Source organism: Nesoenas mayeri, assembly GCF_963082525.1.
Source record: "Nesoenas mayeri genome assembly, chromosome: 3".
Lineage (NCBI taxonomy): Eukaryota > Metazoa > Chordata > Aves > Columbiformes > Columbidae > Nesoenas > Nesoenas mayeri.
In genome coordinates, this window is record NC_137544.1 from 59,656,158 (window position 1) to 59,676,724 (window position 20,567).

Here is a 20,567-nt window from a genome sequence, read left to right on the forward strand (position 1 = left end):
AATTTCTCTGAGTTCCCTACAGAAAATCCTCTGAGGTCAAAATGACCATCAGCACTCAGCAGTAAAGATAATTTGGACTGATGACATTTCCTCATCATCTGAACAGCAGCTTGGACACAAGGAGTTGAACACAAAATCTAGTTAAGAGTTTATCAGCTGTCTACACTTCACACAAACCAACAAAGTATGTAAATTATCCATAAAAATTCAACTCAGTTTCCAAAGAAACTGAAAAGCAGAGAAGTATCCACTTTCAGCACTTCAGAAGTTTATTTTTACTGCATGAATTACAATGTGATGACATTTTTGCCTTTTTTTTTTCTCCTAACCACAATTCATCGTCAACATTTAATACAAAAATGCTTTAACAACTTCGAAAAGCTGAGCATTTTAGATAGGAAAGAGATGCGAATGCTTGTGCATATATATAGCCCTAAACTAACTACTGCCTTTGTATAAAGGTACTGTTATAAACTATATACATTTAATATACACAATCTATACAAATATTTTGTACAGTTATTAATTTTTGCAGTAGTACTACTTGTTCTTTAACTTTTTGCAGAAATGTAGATTTTCAGAAAATGTAGGTTACTGAAAAATGTATTTGAAATACATTATTAGAGAAAATTGGGTAAAACACAAAATCGCAAAGACTACCTCACTGCACCACTTACTCTCTTCAAAATAAGATTTTGAAATGCTATTGCAAAACAGTTCCAGAAATTCAAGTAGCTTTCTGCTTCTGAAGCTTGAGATCCTGAGAACTGTCTGAACAATTCAATGAGAAATTGCTTATATAGTTATTTCTGAACAGAAAGTAAAAAACAGGTTTATGAAGTTATAATCCAATGTTGGTTTTTTTTTTCCAATTTGAAGCTTACATTCCTAACATTCTATACTTTTCTCAAAACAAAAGTGTTTTCTGTTGTAATTAACAACCAGCTAAATATAGTTATGTTTAGTCACATCCCAAAGGGTCCAAACATCAATCATTTTTGATATCCCAATGAGGGCTGTTATTTTCCTACTCTTCTCATACTTAGATTTTCAATTTGCCCTGGTTTCCCAAAACAAGTTCAGAGAAATCAGCTACAAAAAGGAAACCCAAAAGAGAAAAATGAAACAGGTATTTAGAGACATGTTAAGAATGTTGTAGCTCTAATTTCCACTTTAACAAAGAGCTTGAGAACTAACTTTACGAAGTTGCTTTTCTCTTATTTCACGGATATCTTTTCTTTTTCAAGATGCAAATAAGGTTTAAAAAAGCTATCAAAATGATTAAAAACACTTTACAAATCCATTTCGAACCAAAAGCAAACTGGAACCTAAACATGGCATCTGAATACACATGAGTACATCTCAATTTTTGCCTTACTTTCTCTAAAAAAATTTTCCATGGAAAGAAGTATGCCCATTAAAACCTAGATGAGAACTGGAGCCTCTTTACACAGTAGACACAATCATTACAGAACATTCAATCACAACACTATCAGGTAAGTTAACAATAAATTGTAATTAAGTCAGTACTTTAAGAATGTGCTTTTTATTTAGGTACACAAAGTGATGTCCACAAGGCAATTTTATATTAAAAATAGTCAGCAGCCACATAAAAATTATGTACAAAATAAATTTAATGTACAAAATACCTTAGGAGAATACAGTCTGAATACCAAAACTAGTATGTCTACGTAGTTTAATATTATCTTTTTTATGCCCATATGCAAACACAGACACAAGTACTTTGCAATGTTAATACGTGAATTCCAAAACACAATTACCCGTATTGGACAAAGATACACACTAGCTGCAAAATGGGGGGGAAGAGAAGTTTTATACATCCATCAATAAAATAAGCTCACTGTTAAGCATAAAATGGACAGATTTAGTTAACAAGAATTCTAACATTCATTAAGCAGAAACACTTCAGAGCAAAGCCCAAACACAGACTTCTTATACAAAAATCCCATGTACCATAATATCATGCAGTATTCTAAGGCAATGAAACCTCTCACTAATGACGTAAACCCAGTCCTCAGTATTGAAATTAAGGAATAATGAGAGAAATTATTAAAATACCTAGTTCATTTAAAAAGCAAATGTAACACATTACCTTTTGCTTATAAAAACAAAACTGTAAAATTTTCTGAGCATGGAAATAAATAATCTCTACTGAAAATTAACTGGAATTCAGGTTTATCCACCACTGAGGCACCTCCGCAGCGTTCAGCCTGCAGCTCTGTACTAATTCAAGGTTCACTTCAGGATTCAGGATTGCAAACTGAAGAAAAAACCCTCCCCTACTTCTTATACACCAAACAGCATGTATTGCTTCTTTAAGATCACTAACAATACTAACACAAACACAAATTAAAAAGTATTTATATATTAAAATCTAGCTACCTAACAAGATTTAAAGTTGTTTACTAATGTATCAACCCCACAGTAAGATCTCTGATAAGTTTATAATGCTGATGCTCTTTGGCTTCAGTCACTTATTCAGACTTGAATATGCATGAAGCCTATGGCAAAACTGAGCTCCAGGTACTACACATTGCCACTTACTACTTGTACATACTTCCCAATGGAATCATAGGACATACACTCAGGTCTATGTCCAGTTCAAGCTCAAAAATTATTAAAAATGCTAAGAAGTTTTATGAAAAGAAGAACAGACACAGGAATGTGAAAACAGACCAAAACCAAAGAGAAGTTCAACAAGAACAAGAGAGATTTAAATGGGAAAAAAGAAGCTAAACACACAAGTACTAGAAATCTCTACCTAAGTTAATTAGAGCTTCAAGAGTATTTCAAACATAAGCAAGCAAAAACAGCTAACAACGTACCAGGCATGACAACACCAAACTTTGCACTCATATTTTACTTATAAAAATTGGAACTTCTCTACTAGAAGCATACACACAATTTTGGAAAAACTGAACTTCAATTATACAATCTCCAAACAGGACATTTTTCCTCAGTGGGAAAAATAAACTTGGCCTTTAAAGCAGTGGGAAGTTAATATTTGGACTAACTACAGAGAAGCTAATCGCTGAAAAGCATTTCATAGCAGTAACTTCTGCTTTTTGGACAAAAAGACTAATTAACAAAACAACCAGTATACAATCAGTTTCAGCTGGATTTCCACAGGAACTCTTCTGAAGAAATAAATCAATTACGCTTCTGCTCATGAACTTCTCAGATCACAGTATGTACACAGGATTCAATGTTTTAAGGCACTCAAAATAAATAAAGATGGTCATGACTAGATTAACACATTAACTAGAACATAAACAATGCAGCACTGACATTATAGAAAACTTTTATTCGTAAGGGTAAGAAACATTATTTTCATTCAAGAGGTCAGGTCAAACTGCTCATAGTCCTAAATGACAACACCATCAACTAGACAAACAAGCAAAACATATACAACATGAAATTTGTACCTGAGAGGACTGGAACGTTTTATTTTTATTTAAAACAAAATTGTAGTCCAACCTGAAGTCGTGAATCAGTCTAAAGTTTTTTTGTCTCCTTTTTGACATAACATGCTCAACAAAAATTAGATTAGAACTAAATTAAAATTGTATCTACTGTTCCATACTAGCTGCCAAGTTTAGCATGAGTAAGTGTATGGTAGTATATGAACAACCATTTTTCTAGTTGCAGCAGTACGTTTATTGCACTTATTGCTGTTCAGGATCTAAAATACTGACTTTGACACTGGAAATACATCAAAAGTAGTTACATATACTAAAAGGAAAGTTGAAACATACACGCAGTTACTAATTTGACTAAAAGGGGCACCAGAATCTGGTCATTATCAGCTAAAAAAAATACGTCCAGAATGTCCTGATTCTGATCTTCCATCTAAAGACTCAAAGTAACAGCAATGGGTACAAAGAGAAGAGGAAAATATATTTCCATTACTAAAGGAAGCTTTCTTCAAAACAGACAACAGGCAGACACAAATACTTCTGCTTTGCCTGACTTTTTTTCCATTGTGCAGAGACTCTCATGCTAAAGTTGAAAGAATTGTTATTCCAATACTTTTCTGAAAAACTTGACAATAAAACACAGAATCCTAGTGAAATTTCTCATGAAACCCATGCAACACGTATATACCCACAAAATAGCTGTTTTAAAATTCCAAATACCACATTTTGACAGTTGATTGGAGGGGGGGGCACACAATTTTAATTGCTTGCTTCCCTGCAAATTTGGTCCTACTATACATGTCCTACTGTGATTAAAACTGTCAAAACCTGAGGTTAGTGAGGCTTTTAAAAACTATAGATATTTCTGTTGCAATACTGTAATTAGTATAAAAACAGAATAATGACATTGACTGGAAATACCAATTACAAAACTGGCAGTTTAATAACATACCTTATCAGAAAATCTAAGAACATTTAATAAAACAGTCGTAATATAAACCGAGGTTCCCACTCCCCAAACTATACACCATGTAGCAAAACTAAATTACTTTACAAAATAATAATTTAGTGTTCTTCCCCATGAATTGTATCTTCAACACCTAGAGAGATGTTTCAAGAAGTCTAATGGTGTTTATGGAATTTTGCGCATGCAATATCCATATACTAAAGTTCAAGACTTTGCAAAAGTTAAAAATGTTAAATTGTCAGTGAAAATTAGGCAAAAATAAAGATATTCAGTGCAACGGCTTAGAAGTCCACATACAAATTTTTTACTAAACAGTGAGAATTGTAATATATCAATTAAAAAAATAAAATCAATTCTGGATTATAAATAGGTCCTACATAATTAATTATTTTTTAAAATATACCAAGATATAAACACTGATTTTTATTTTTTTTTTTCTTACTACTCTCTTGTAAAAGCTTTTTTTTGGCTGGCTTTCACAATATCATCAGGAGATGCTGATTTGAAATCAAATGGTGTTATGGCTATTATAGGACCAGTTTCCTTGGGTTTTATGTCTTGTACTTGCCTACTGTATAGGAAAGCTTTATGTATACCAAGTGTGCGGCGCTTACAGCCTTTTGGAGGATAATGGAGACACAAGGTTAAAGCAAAAGCTGAAGGTCTTGCACGAAGTGCCTTCATCCATGAAAGGGACAAATCCTGCCTCTTAGGAGTAAGCCCTCTTTTATTTTTTTTATTTGTTTTGGCAAAACCAGAACATTTTCCTTGTTTTTCTTTTAAAAGTTTGGTTTCAGGGCTTAAGATATTTGACTGCCCTACCACATTTTGTTCTGCAGATACATTTGCACTTTTTACAAGGACACTTAAATCAATGTTGGTTCTTTTAGGGGGGCTCAATTCAGTTTCATTGAGCAGGGGGAAGTCCATCTTTTGTTGAGTTTTGTCTATTTCAATAGTCTCTGCTATTAAATCCGAGAGTGATAAATTCTCAACCTCCTTTAGTGGAGAAGCTTTAGAGAGGGCAAGAGAAGACAAAGATCCTGTTAACTCTGGCATCCCACCTGAAGTTTGGGGCTGACTTACTAGTTGTGACAATGGTGAGGTTCCCAAATTCATATCAGTGAGACTTGCTGTTGATTTGGTATAAAGATCAGCCAAAGAATAACAGTGGCTGGCACTGCTTTCCTGGTGCTCCTGAAGTAAGTCAGCCAATGATGTACTCGCAGACCTTAACACTGGCAAAGCAGCCAGGTCTGAAGAGGGGCTTTCTTGTCTTCTATTTTGCACAAGTGAAGAAAACTTTTCAAGAAGTTCATTCTTTCTGTTTACAGTGTAACTCACTTCTTTATCAAGAGCCAATTTTCCTAAAGCACTTGTTAAACATGGAGGACCATAAAAATTTGCATTACTATTACAGTCAGAAGTATTTGAGGAAAGAAGAGGAATGTTGTCTTCAGGACTGAGAGAATCAGAAACCACATTCTGCATCAGCAAGGATTTCAAGTCCTGTGTTTCCTTGCATTCCAACTTCTTAAAGGGAGATTTTCCAGATGGGTTACTTCCTATGCTAAAATAAACATCTTCACTGTCAGGAATCAAACTTACTGCATTAGCATTTTCTGATAGTTGATTTTCTGCCTGTTTATTCACAAGTTCACAAAATGATCCTTTACACAAATCATCACTGAAAGAAGATGACAGAGCAAATGAAGAGGATTTCAATCCTTTCCTTTCAGATGAAGGGTTATTGGATTTTTCAGCATTAAGGAACATTTTGTCATTTGTATTTAAAGAGTAACAAGCTGAACCACTTTTGGCTGTCAAGTTTCCAAACCCAGGTTTGCTGGAGTTCCCAGCAACATTTTCTACTGCACAAGAGAAACTGCCTGTATCGATACACATTTCTGGACAACAAAGTAAGTCTCCTTACCTTACAGTAGCCAGTAATTTTCATATGGAAGTGAAGTCACAATGAAATTTCCATTTTTTTAGAGTTGACAGCAGCAACAAAAAAAAAAAAAAATCAAGAAGAAACATGAAAAGGCATTTAATTACTAAGTGTTATTCCAAGATATGCAATGTCTTACAACTAAATTACAGGTATCTACTGAAATACCTAAGAAACTTTAAGAATCAGCAAAGAATGCCAGTAAAGGTTACAAAGATTTAAGCGTAATTTTTTAAAAGTTACTGTACATCCACTACCAAAAAAAGGGAAGTATTGGGCATGGGAGATGTCAGTTCACCAAAGAAATAACAGACCTGCATAAAACTCAAAGATGTCCGACTTTTAGGACGTTTTCATTCAGTTAAGTCATATCAGAAATAAGAGATTTACTGTGAACTGCAGATGGTTGCATCTTGAATTTAAGCTGACAGTAAGGTTTTATTTTGACTTCCAGCTTAAGAAAAGCTACTGTTTTCTTTACATGTTTTTAGAATATGGAAATAGAAGAGTAATTTTTTAAATTTTCTAATAAATAACTAATGCAATGACAAGCATCTTTACAGCTTGTAAAGCCAAAATTAAACTGTACATAGAAATGAATAATCTTGAATATAAACAATTAAATAGCAGTATACCTTTTGTTGTCTTTCCTACAATCACAGCATCCTCATTCTTGTTCTTCACATTTTGCTTAGTGCCTTGCGAAAGCACAAGATCCAAAGCCTTCTGTACATCAAATTTACTATCCAGTACCGCTTGCACCATTGTTTCCTCTGGTACAGATTCTGCCAAAACTTCTCTCATTTGATCAAGGCATGAATTAAGACGGGCTAAAAGAGACATATTACTGTTATAAGCTGCACCAAAAAAAGTCTTAAGTGGCCTAACCACTAGCACAATACATCTGATTAACAAAAACAGGGGAAAAATATCACAGTAAGAGAAAAAATCTTCAGAAATTAATTTCAATCTCACTCATGGCCATGATAAACTTTGCCTCCAAACCCTACAGAATATTTGACCAATTTCAGATATTGCTACAAGGAACATACGACTGATTATTAGTCTATAAAGCCTCACTACTGAAGCACTTTGATGATGTAAAATTAACTGTCTTCACTGCAGAGAAGAAATACAAATAATCACCTTAAAAGTCCAGAGTAATTTAGTACATCAAGATGGAATCCCATTGAACACCATATTTTAAGTGTTTACAGATCCTATAATTAGCATCCCAAGTAAAACAGCATTTTCAGGAGCCTCAGGCCTTAAAAATTGAAAACTCTGGACCAAGACACCAGGTTTGAAACTACCTTCAATATTTACCTTTCCTAAAACTGTAATATATTTTTTGGCTGATAAAAAAAAATTTCTTTGGAGCATATTTCTGCAACTCATGTAAGCCCTGACTAAGACAGGTTGCTTAAGTCTTGACTTGCCACAGAAGAGACTGAAAGTTCACCAGGATGCCACTCACTGGAAGTTGTGTGATCGGACATAAAAATACAAGAGAACAGAAGAAAATCTTCCTGCATGTCACAATTCCTGTCAGTTCAGATTTTAGAAAACAGGAACCAAAGAACAGGAGGACAAGTGCAGATTCTCTATTTGAACACCTGCTCAAAGATGGTGATGTTTAAAGAACTTTGCTAAGGGAATTCAACACCACAGAATTGCAACTTCCAAAGGTTACTAAAGCTCGAGCATCCTCAACAGACATTGGCTCTGCAAAACAAGTACTGGCAGAGCCCTGCACAATGTGCGGGTTGGCCATTTTATTATTCAACCCTCAACACACGCAATCTTAACAAACTCTTAAAATAGAATCGTAGAATAGTTTAGGTTAGAAGGGACCTTCAAAGGTCATCTAGTCCAACCCTGCAATAAACCAGACTGACTGCAATCAATAATTTTGTATTAATGGCCAACACCACACACTATACCAAACACAACAAGTCTTGTGGGACTCTGTTTTCAGAGTAGAAATGATTATTTCTAGGTTTCTTTCTCATCTTTTTTTAGTCCATAATATTACTTTCCTTCTTGTTCCAATATCAGTTCTTAACTGATGGAGTCTGTCAAAAGCATTCTGAAAAGCCAGGGTACCCTATTGTCTAGATCACCTGTATCCACATACTGGCTGATTCTTTCAAATTGCCCTCTACGGTTTTATTTCCTGATGTAAAAACATGTATATTACACCCCGATTTATCATATTTACCTATATGTCTGTGCATTAGAATAGCTTCTACCAATTTACTTGACATAGAATCTAGATTGTTTCTATTCTAACTACTGTTTCTGAATTTTCTGCAATTTGTTTGTTTTAAATACCAAATTTCAGTCATGCATTTTACTGTCTGTTCAGTCACCACAATACTTTAGTCTGATCTTATAAACATTTTTAAAATAACCCAGATTATTTCCAAAACATTAGAAACTAAGTTAACTACTAACACTTAGGAAAGAAACTTGTGAATCTTTTTCACAAAGCATGTCATTAAGTTAACAGGCTGCAAGTTTACAAAACAAAGCAAGTATTTTTTCCCAACCACTCAGCTCAGAACTTGGCTTGTAACATGGAATTCATGGTTGCAGTACTGAACGGAAACTGAAATCTAATAAATTCAAAACAGGGCAGGAAAAGATTGTAGAGGATACAGGCATCTAAAGATATTGGTTAGTGTTCAAAGCAAATGTGTGACCGAAAACCTCTCAAATACCACTAATTGCCATAATTTGGAATGCAATACAAGCAAAAGATCATTCTACAAATACTCTGCTTCTAATACTCTTCCCTAAGCATCCATTTGCAGACTCTAGACCTTGTGCTACATGGGTGCTTGGCCTGAGCCCATACAGCTGTTCTTACATTTGAACTTCATACCAAATCTCTTTATTTCTAATAAGAAACTAAGAATATATTTCAATGTATGCCACAAACTTACAAGTAGTACACAAAAGGTAGTTCGGAGCTTGAAGAACCATCACTGAAGCTATGCTCATGAAATGTTGTTCTACAAGACTACATAATTGTGAGCAGTGTTAGTCAAGTAACAAACACTAATTTGACACTATTTTTGTAAATCCTTAATTCATAAAAGATACTGTTCTGAGAATTACTTATTTTCTGTAATTACCTCTATCAACTTCAGTCAACTGATGATTGGATGTAAAATAATCAGCAGTATCATCTGTACCTTCATAACCATATTCTTCTTCTAATGGCTCAGCAAATGTTGCTGGTTTGTCTCGTCTGGAGTAGATAAATTGAGCTGCTGTTTAGGTAAAAACAAGTATTAAAAAAAGAAAAGTCAAATCATTTTTCCTCCTTTAAAAACAAAATATACCTAAAATGGAAAAAAAAAGTTAGGACACTGACCTGTTGCAGTGGTTTTGGGTGGGGGAGGGGGCAGGGATGGGACACTATTGTATAATTACTACTACCTGAAGACTGTACAGAGCATACAGCAGTTCATGCTAGAATATAAAGAAGTCATCATCACAGTGAAACCACAGACAGGGCAATATCCTTGTATCCATGTAATGCAATAATTCTGCAAAGTTCAGTATTCACATAAAAGAATATACATCAGGTTTGAAAAATAGTATTTTCTATACAGAAATACCATCAATGGCCTAATATCTTCAGAACTGTACTCCACTTTTTTTTTTACCTCAGTTACAAGTTAAAAAGAAAATGACAGTATAGCACTGTCAAACTATCTATAACAATTTAATGGAGTTGAACACACCCTTCTTCAAATTTCACTAGAAATACAGCTCATGAATTAAAATGTATATTCACACAATGCTTTAAATAAGTGCATAATTCCACTCTGATTTAGAAACACGTTAAGGCATATATAGATAAAACTTCTTGCAGAACATGAGCCCTGGTGATTACATACACTCAGAAATATACAAAGCATAATGTAAACAACTTTGTTTATATTCTGTAATATTCTCCCCAGCTCTGAAACACATGCTGAAACCATAAGCATATCCAGAAGCAGTATAGTCTTAGCAACTGTTATCCAAATGCATACTATTTCATATTCAATGACCATACCTGAAGCAATTATTAAAAGACTGCTACACAATCTATATCAGATTGTTTTACAAATGAAGCTTATGTAATTCTTAGGAAAATTACTGTGCATAATCAAGAATTTGTTTTCCAATTTAGCAGTTTTTACTTGATTAAAAAGTAAACACAGTGCACATTTTCATCACAAAATACAAGGTGACCTTATTTCTTAGGAAAGGTTTGAAAAAATCCAGCAATTAAATGTATAAATTGAATGGAAGACAATCAGTATTTAACTCAGAGAATGTGACTACAAATAATAAAAATACACACCTAGATCCACTTATCTAAAATCAACAGGATGACAGAGCAACAGATTTTTAAAGACTTAATTAACTCAAGTACCTGTGGCCAGCAGTCATGGACTACATCACAGTCACAATGGATTTGCATTCAGCCCTGTTACCTACAGCAGCACAGCTCCACATCAACATCAGCCACACTACTTTCAGGGCCTCCTCAGCTCTAGAGACACTGACACCAAATCCAAGGAAACCCTGAACTGATGATCTTGCAGAGGTTTGACTGGAGAACACAACCTAAAGGTTCTACGCTTGGGCTGAATTCATCTGGTCTGAGCCGCTCCTATTATGTCTTACCTGAGCACACAGCATCACTATTTTTATATCTACTTCGCAACATTACAAATGCCGGAACGTTTATTAGGTCCCCACGGTCTTGCATGAGAACAGAAGCCAGTGAGGACCTGTGCTGCATCCTACAATGAGACTCCCTATCCTGCATGTACTCAAAGTTGTGTAAAAGACATCAACTACCAGGTGCAGAATCACAACTGTTAAGCCCAGCCCTACTAATAATTTTTAAAAATACCAAATGTTTCAAGACTATCAATGCATTCCCGTAAATCAGATTTTTACATTAGCAAGTACATTCTGACCATCCAAGATAATACACTTGTACAACTGAAGATGTGCCCAGTTGTCTACTGTGACTTCCAAAATACAACAATGCCTAATGCCACCTAACAGACATCTTTACAGGATTATGGCCACTAGGCACTTTTCTGAAGTTTCAGTAGCTTTTAAATATTGTTTTATTCTAGAAATAAACATTAGTTATATTATTATTAATATCAGAGTAGAAATCAATGGACAATGCTTATGTGTAACCATTTGAACTGACCTGTTGAAGGAGAAATGCAATAATCATCTTCTACTGATTGGCCATACATATCATCATCTTCAAAATCTATGAAGCAGAAACAGTAAGATTAGTCTGCATAAGCTCTAAGTACTTAATTTATAAATCAAAGGGTATTTCTTTTTTACATGAGGCTTTAAGAAATTATGCATCTCCAGTATTCCAGAAGTGCAGTTAAGTACTGTTTATTTACCTAGGTAAGAAATTCTAAGTTACAATCATAGCATTTTAACACTTAATACTCTATCCATTAGGAAGCTGAACATTTTCAAGAGCTGCCAAGCTTCGTACTTCCTCCTTCAGCATCTCCTTTGGAAGGCTACGCCCAGAGTGCAAATCCAATTTTCTGCAGTTCCACAAATCTTTACCCACAGTACTTCTCTTCATATTTATGCTTGACCTCTCAATAGTCTTAACCGCAGACATTTCAGTTACAATCTCTACTCCAGCAACTCAGGATCAGCATTTCTACTCCATACCTACCTACTTCTCAGCATCCTCCTCTGGCCTATCCTCACAGCCATCTACTTTTCCACTCAGGTTCAGCAAGGCAATTGAAAATTGACACAACTGACAATTCCCTTTGTATATGCAAAATTATTTCAGCCAAAAAGCAAGAATCTTATACAGTTACATAAACACAGCCATACACTTTCTCCATTAAAAAAAAGAGTCTCAGGAATCAGTTACCAGGAAACACAAAGAGAAAGCAAAGTATCCCACCCCCCCAAGAAATCCCACTATTATATAAATCTTAAAATACTTTGTGATTTTCACTAAGTACTACTGAAATACATGAAAAGTAATGAAATATTCTTCAATGTGTTATTGCATAGACTTGGCAGCTTCACAAATTACATGTATTTTTTCTGTTGTTTAGAAAGAGTAAGAGAAAAAAGTGGCCAACATCAAAAAAAACCCAAAATCTGCATTCTGATATCAACTTAGGGACCACAGGACTGGACATTACAAACACTGTATCCATCTATGTTGGCTCGAAATTTGGGGCAAGAAAAGTTCATTTAGCTCTTAGCATGTAATGAGAAAAAAATCAAAGTAAACTTCACTCTATAATCCACTGCAATTAAAAAACAGAACAAAAACAAACAAAAAAACAACAACAACAACAAACAACAACAACAACAACAAAGAAAAATGGCAAGGAAAAGCAATAGCTAAAAGGGCTGGCACAAGTGTGCAAAACGTTTAGTGAAAGACCCAGGAAGCTACTTTGGAAATTAAGTATCATGGGATAAAGAAAATATATTATAGGGTTGTTTTGGTTTTTTTCTTTAAGAAGAGCACGTTGTTATCTACTTTTTGATCATGTCAAGAAGAACACACAGTCTCCTAGTTCCATGTTAGGACTAATTAACCTATAAAAAGTCTAGAGAAGAGCTATACATTTTTTTCAAGGTAGGAACACTTTTTGTAGTTTAGACAATACTTGTAGAGTGTCAAGGATGAGTTCTGTGAATGGTCAGCATTCATAGTAGTAAGTGAAATCAAGGTAAGTCTTGTCAGTGTGCATTACTTGAATCATTTGTATCTCCTGTACTGTTTAATTTCTAGACTATGAAACACCTCAGTGAAAATGGCTCAGCTTGCACTGACCATAAAAATAAACACTAAAAAAATGACAGAAATTACAGAGAACAGAGTAGAAGCCACAGAAGAGAAGCACTGCACAGTATCAACAGCTGTATCACCAAAATACTCAGCTGGAATATCACATTCAGTTGTGGTCACAACACCACAAAAAGGAGAAAGCAGAAATAGAATATGGTCAAATAAAGACAAATAAAGGCCACGAAACCTAAGGTCTCCTAGAAAAGGAGATAAAAAAACACTGCAAATACTTACTTCGGAAAGGAGACAAACAATTGGGCCAGACAGGGTATTACAGAATTTCAAGTGGCATAAAAGGGACATATGACATGACATTACATTAAATAAAAGACACAGAAGTGTACTTTGTTTGGGACAGAAACAATTGTGACTGCAAAAGTATTATATGGTATAAGTATAAAGACCATGCATATACGCCCTTTAATTAAACCTGATGTGTAATGCAGATGCTGTAAAGTTTCAAATAGCACTAGCAACTTACACCTCATATGGCTACAGCAAATTACTGTGTATCTCAGCAATGTCATTAAGAGATTCTAATGAGTGTACAAACACTGAAAGGAATTCTACAGACCAGGCACCCAACTCCACAGATGATAGAGGTTCAGTTGAAATTACATTTCAACCAATCTGTGAGGAAGAAAATCTTTACAGGTAGAAATAACCAGGCAGTAAGATTTTGCCTATGTTAGGTACATTTGGACTAGTAAAACCTGTGAAGCAGGCCATAAAGATGTTATGGCTCACATGGATTTACATTACTTCTCCAAAAATTCCAAGATCACAGTGCAAACCCCAATTTGTGTATCTGTCCACTCAATGGCAAAAGACCAGAGGCAGGCAGAAATACTTCTTGCAACTTTGACAGTGAAGCAATAAAATAGCTGCTCCTATACCAAAGGGTTATTTAAAATACCAATATCAACTGGAAGCGCGTCCATTTTTCCACTGCGCAAGCCAAGGCAAACAAAACCATAGAGAAAAAAGGGTGCAATGTATAGGTTGCGTAAGTTAATGGGACAGGTCACAAAGAATGCTGCAGCACTGCAGGTATGGGCCAAGTTCTAACACAAAAGCTTGTTTGTTCCATGCAAGCTTGAGTAAAATATGACAGAAAGGTGTGTGAAAAACAGGTTCTTCCTTAGATGCTCAACTCCATCTTCAAAAACTGCATTTCTTCTGCTAGGAACTGCTTTATCTATATTATTAGTGAATAGCAGCAACACTGGCTAGAGACATAGTGGGAACACGAACTTGTAAGCTTTACAAGACTAAAGAAAGTTCAACTGCAGTGCGGTTGGTTTTCAAGTGACCTCCGCCCCACTGCGAAGCGGGCAGCTTCGGGCAACACAGGCGAGCGCTGACACGGCTCGCCCTGCGCGCCATGGCCGCGCTATACCCGCCTCTAAGCTCCCGGGAGACCGCGGCGCCGGGGGGCGGCCCGGGGGGCAGCGGCCCGGGGGGCAGCGCCGCGACGTGCGCGCCACCCGCCGTCCGAGAGGGCGGGAAACGGGCGGGGCCTCGCACGGAGCCTGGTCCAACCCCCGCGGAGCAGAGCGGCTGCTCCACCCTCCCCACCGCCCTTGACGGCGGCGGGGCGCCGGGGGCTCCCAACAGCGGTGGGAGCGGAGCAGCCGCCCCCTCAGCCGCTACAGCGTCCAAAGCACGGGCGCAGCCCCGCGGGGCGGGAGGACTCGCAGGCGGAAAGGGTGCGGACGGGGGTGGGGGGGCGCGAGGGGACCGGCAGTCGGGGGGGCTGCTCGGAGCGGCCCCCACAGCTCTGCCGCCGGTTCCTGCCTGCCACTACCTTCATCGTAGTTATAGCCTCGGACGTTCCTGTGCCGGGACATGATGGCGGCGGCGGCCGCCTCGCTTGCTCGCGGTAGCGCTGGTGCGGCGGACCTAGGGCGCCATGTTGGTGTCCGGCGGGCCTGGCGGAATTCCCCTGCGCAGGCGCGCCGCGCACCCTTCCGCTCTGGCCGCGCTGTCGCGCATGCGCGGCGTCTCACGCCTCGTACGGCCGCTTCCTGGTAGGCCGGTGGCGTGGCGTGGAGGGGGCGGCTCCACGTCAGCGGCGGGAGCTCGTTTCGCGCCGCCTAAGCTGGCCTGGGGAGCCCCTGGGGCCCGCGCTGCGCCGTGCGCCGCTGCCCTTGGCTTCCTCAGAGACGGCGAGAGAAGGGCCGCTACGGCGCCGGCTCTGGGAGGTCTCGGCTCGCAGCCTCCCGTGGCGGCGGGCTCAGGCCCGCGCAGAGCACGGCAGGCCAGGCCCGCGTTAACGGCTGTTCGCCTCATCTGCTGCCGCTGACACTGAGCGCCGGCGTCCGGCCACCCCGCGGCAGAGGCTGCCAGGGGTCTGACCCTGCAGTTGGCTGCAATCTTGGCATTTGACGTTTAACTCGTTGCTACATCATTATTCGGCTCTCAAAATGTGATAAACTGCAGCAAGCATGTGCACACATACGTAAGCAAGCATATTTAAGATTATTCAAAGCAATTAAATCATCGATGACAACATAGTATTCTGGGTTGGCATAAGTTCAAAGAAGGCCCGCGCCCTTTTAAACATACTCTCAAAATACTGTTTTTCTATGTGTGTACCACCACAGGAGCAGAATTTAAAAGGCTTTGAAATTAACTGCTTTTTTTTTTTTTTCAATTCTGTGTCTGAAACAGCTTGAATTGACCTTGTTTGTTGGTGACCTATAGCCATTACAATCCAATGACTCACTAGTGGCCAGGATTAAATGAGCTGGCTGTAGGTAAATGCAAACTTTATTAATTAGTGTTGCTATTGGCAGTGTTAAGCAACAAAATGTCAAAGAATTAGGCTCTGTGAAGGTTTAGATTTGACTTTATTGGCACATTACTGCAGGCACCATCTAAAATTATTTTCAGCATGCAAGTGCTGTTGCAGTTCCAAGGGATCAGGTAATCAAGGAACGTCCCTACAGTTACTCCTCTTGTTGGGTCAGAGAAAGAAAGGCAAGCAGAGAAGTCTGGAAGCTTCAGTGGCAGAGAGAGGTAGGAGAGAGATCCCTGTTCACAGGCCCTGCCGGTGGTCACTGCTGAGCTCCAGCTCTGACAGACTCGGCTGCTTCTACATCCCCCAGTCCAGCTGTTCTCCAGATACTTGCGTTCATCTCCATTGTCAGGAGCTGCTAGGCAGACAATCCCATTAATATTTCTCAAGTCAGATATCTCCATCTTCAAGACTTTTAGTAGTTTATTTACCATCTCTTTATCTGGTCTTGGCAACTCCAGAAATCCAGCCTCTTCCAGCCACCTGCATGACCTGTGTGTCTTCTGATATCCCACCACATAGCCACACATCCCTACCAACACATGTACTCTGCTTTTGTAACTGCCACCTAACTATGGTCTCATCTCGGCCCACATGCCAAAACTGTCACTATCTGTGACTCCACATCCTTCCTGGTCACCACCAGAGGCAGGGTGTGTCAAACATAAGCCAAAGTTTGTGTTCGTATACAAATGGTATGCAAATGTACAGATTGTTTCCTTATGTTATTTGCATATTTCCAACTAAATTGTACAGAACAGCACATGCAGCTGCAAAAACTTAGGATCTGTATAATGTCTTCCATATGGTGCCAAGATTAAAATGGAATAGGAAACGAGGATTTCTAATTAATGCTGATGTCCCGTTGACCTTTAGTGACCCGCATGTTATCTGCAGCAGAGGTTTGACAGAAAGTTGTGTTGATCCTTATCTGTTCCAATCTCTTGATATGGCTCGAAGACGCAAAAGTGAAAAATTGCTATCATACACTTTGGTTTAATATTACACAGCCAGGGTGACACACTTCTGAATTCAAACCTGATTCCAGCATGTGCTGAGCTTCTAGTGAAGTAAGTAAAGACACTGTAGCACTACAGGCCTCAGAGCATCCTGCCGGTCTTCCTCCAACAGCTGTGCCTGAGAAATGACACTCTTTCCAGGTTCCAAAATTACTTAGATCTTATTTTTCAAATGTTAACATCTCCAGTAAATCTTAATCATGTAAATTTAGCATTTTTTTCTTTCGAGTAGTGGCATTTCTTATTTCACACCTGGCCATGCTATTGCAAAGATGTTTCTTTTATCCTTCCTATTCATGTTGTTTACGTGAATCAGCACCTGCTTGCCAAATAATCGTTTTTTTGTGTTTGAGTTTTAAGTTCAGATTTATTATGTTACCACTCTTGATTTTTAGTGACTGTGTCCTCCACAGATGTGACCCACATTTCATTTGCTTGATACTCAAATGTAGCATTGTTTTCCAGATTTAAAAATTAGTATTAAGAAAAAAGTAGTTGTGAAACATAAAGACAATCTAAGCCCAGTATAGATGTTACACTATGTAGTCTTTCCATGGCTTTAACAGTGAACTTGGAAGGCTGCTATTTCTTTTCATTTAAAATGTAGGAGGTTGTATTATATGAAGACCTGGGCAGGGGGTGGTGGAAACAAAAATGAACAAACAAACAAAAGAACAACAATTTCATACAGAAGCACAATAATTTCGTATTTCAGCATTATCTTCAAAGACTCATAAATACACTGTGAACATTTCTTGCCTCCCCTTAAGTCTGATACCCATATAATTGTTTTAGGGAAACGTGCGCAAGAAATAATAAGCTTTAGTCCTCAAGCCGAAGCTATACCTCAATTTGTGGTATTTGTAAGTGAATGCAACACTCATGAAAGGTATTCAACCAACAGCAAATCAGCCTATAACTACACATTATTCCTTCAGCAGCAATTAAAATACCATCCGAGAACCTCATCAGTCTGGCTCTAGCAGCTCTGACTGAGGAATCACTAACCAGGTCACTGCTGGTGAACACCATGAGTGTTCATTTCCTTCCTGCCCACTGAGATTACATATTACTTTAAGATAGGTTCATTATGAAGTGAACCAAGACCGCTGGTCTTAATCCAGGTGACAGCATCACTGGTAATCTGTTTTTTAAGCAGTCTCCTGGGCACTCCCAGCCCCAGCATTACTAATGATTTTTTAACAGAACTAATAAATTAATAAAATATTTAATAATGTATTTTAGCTAAGCAAAAAGTCTTTTGAATGCTGTTATTTCTTCTTAAAGTGAAGTTACTCAAGCTTTTTGGTAATTTTAAAGTTCTTAGTTAAAAAACATTCAGTCTATTTCTGTTTCCTTTTAAACCAAACTTAAGCACGACATGGTCAGGGAATAAAGCAGCATTATTCCAGATGTTATACCACACTATGCAGTATGGGGGCTAAGTTTTACAATATAGATGTTATCAGTGTCACTAAGCACTTTTCCAGCTGATAAATGGTCTGACTAGATCAAAAGAACTGCAGCCAATAATACATGTCTGGTTTTGTTTAAAATGACACCATCTAGATCAGAGGCTGATTTAGGAGTCAGAAAGTGAAGAGTATTAATAAATGATCATTTTGTACATATGGTAAATAGCAAATGTCTCCTTTCTTTCAGAGTATGAATGGGCTTGTTAAATATATTTATTATTTCTTTGAAGCTAGATCAGTCTGCAGAACAACAAGTTTCACATATAAGTGATTTATGTTAGTCAAGACCTTATAGAACTCCTTGCTGAGTTAGATTAATAGGTAATGTAATGGCAACTTGATCTGGAAAAGTTGCCTATTTGGATGTTTTAACATGGGCCATTTGTGTTCCTCACAAGTATGTAAACTTCCAATAAGGTATAAAATCAGTGACTTTAGCTATGTATGTGCTTCCGGAAACACTGTGGGTGTAATCCCAAATTGCCCCGTAATCCTGTTGTCTGCCTGCTGGCTCCTGGCTCTCAGACTGCTTCTCGTCTGCAGTGACCCAAACATCAGCCCAGAAAGGGAAATTCAGTCTCTACAAGGAGAGGAACCTCCTCAACCCATACAGCTGTGAGAGCATGAGTTCAAGTTCAAGCACAGTTTCCAAGAGCATGGTGCCGGTAACCACTGTGAAGCGCTCACTGGAAATCCCTCATCAATTGTTTTTACCACTGAATGCAAATAAAAAAGTGAGATATGATTGCGACAGAGAGTGGCATTCACTTTGGTCTATGAAGTATATTGTTGATTCAAAGTGAGATAAGTGATGAGAAACATCAGGGGAATGGAAAATTTCTCACATGAAGAAAGATTAAAAGGATTAAGAATTTTGCCTTAGAAATGAGATGTATAAAATGGGACATGACCGAAGAAAATACTAGGAAATGGCTCATAAATAGCCATTGTTGTTTTCCTCATAGTAAAAGAGGAAATTCTTTTGGACTGAAAGAAGGCAAATTTTAAACTGATAAAAATAAACAATATTCATTCAACACAGAATTAGACTGTAAAATTCACTGCCGGAAGAGATTATCAAGGCCAGAAACTTATCAGGTTTCAAACAGTTTAGGTATTTGCGTAGATGACAATACTTAAACATGATCACAGTAAATACTTAAAATCAGTATACAAGTTCTGCAAGGTATGGAAATGTTCATTTTAGTGATTCAATCCAGTTTTAGTTGTTATAGGTGACTGAAAGGATAAATTAATGGAAGCTACAGACATAAAGAAAAGACAAAACAGAAGGCTGTCATTATGACTTGGTTGAATGTGGTACACATTTCTGCACTAAAGCACATTATAATGACTCATATGTATATGTAGTGACAGCATTCTGTGTATATGGTTGTACACATCAATTTAGCAAGCACTTTACAAGTTTGTCATGGAACCTGGCTACTACCATAAACTGTCTTCACCAATGCATCTGTGGTAAGGTAGATTTATTGAATACAGGGATGCAGTCAAGCATCAAGAAAAGTCCATATGCTAGTCTCTCAGAGACTCATTTTTTGGCCTTTCTGGTTACTGATTTAAAAAACAAACAAACAAACAAACAACAAAAAAAACACAAACAAAACAACCAAACAAACAAAACCAACAACAACAAAACCCTGTCCTAGAGTAGGGTGGGAAGTTTCCTAACACATGGAAAACACAACAAAGGCTTTCAGCAGAAAAATTAATTCCAAGTTCCAGAAGACATCCAGAAGAATTACTGTTTGATATTCACATATTAATTGAGGTTGTGGCAACCTCAATTAATATGTATCCATTTTATTTGCAGTGAACACTCATACATGGGATCTGGGCAACTCATGGGCTATCCTGACAGAGAAATCTCAGCTACACGATGTTTGTTAGGCTCATTTTGAGTACGGCCATACTGGTGTGCAGAGTCTGATGACCCCGCACCGTGGCGGTGGAGCATTGCCATGCCTCCACATCGCAAGGCTCTACAGCCCTCTGTGGTTTGCAGGCAACCTGAGGT

The 20,567-nt window shown here is 37.8% G+C and overlaps 1 protein-coding gene across 4 annotated transcripts in view; it reads right to left on the reverse strand.

Annotated features, from left to right (window-relative positions):
• The window catches only part of HBS1L (HBS1 like translational GTPase), a 61,852-nt gene extending 46,683 nt beyond the window's left edge, over window positions 1-15,169 (reverse strand). The window contains exons 1-5 of one of the 4 annotated variants that reach the window (XM_080341792.1): window positions 15,043-15,169; window positions 11,589-11,654; window positions 9,496-9,633; window positions 6,991-7,185; window positions 1,548-6,332 (exon numbers count right to left, since the gene is read on the reverse strand). In XM_080341792.1, coding sequence (XP_080197918.1) covers window positions 4,846-6,332; window positions 6,991-7,185; window positions 9,496-9,633; window positions 11,589-11,654; window positions 15,043-15,085 — 1,929 coding nt within the window. In that variant the 5' untranslated portion in view covers window positions 15,086-15,169 and the 3' untranslated portion in view covers window positions 1,548-4,845. Of the gene's footprint in view, window positions 1-1,547; window positions 6,333-6,990; window positions 7,186-9,495; window positions 9,634-11,588; window positions 11,655-15,042 lie in introns of those variants that run through there. The other 3 variants (XM_080341790.1, XM_080341789.1, XM_080341791.1) reach the window with 3 other exon arrangements.
• Between the last annotated feature and the right edge of the window lie 5,398 nt (window positions 15,170-20,567).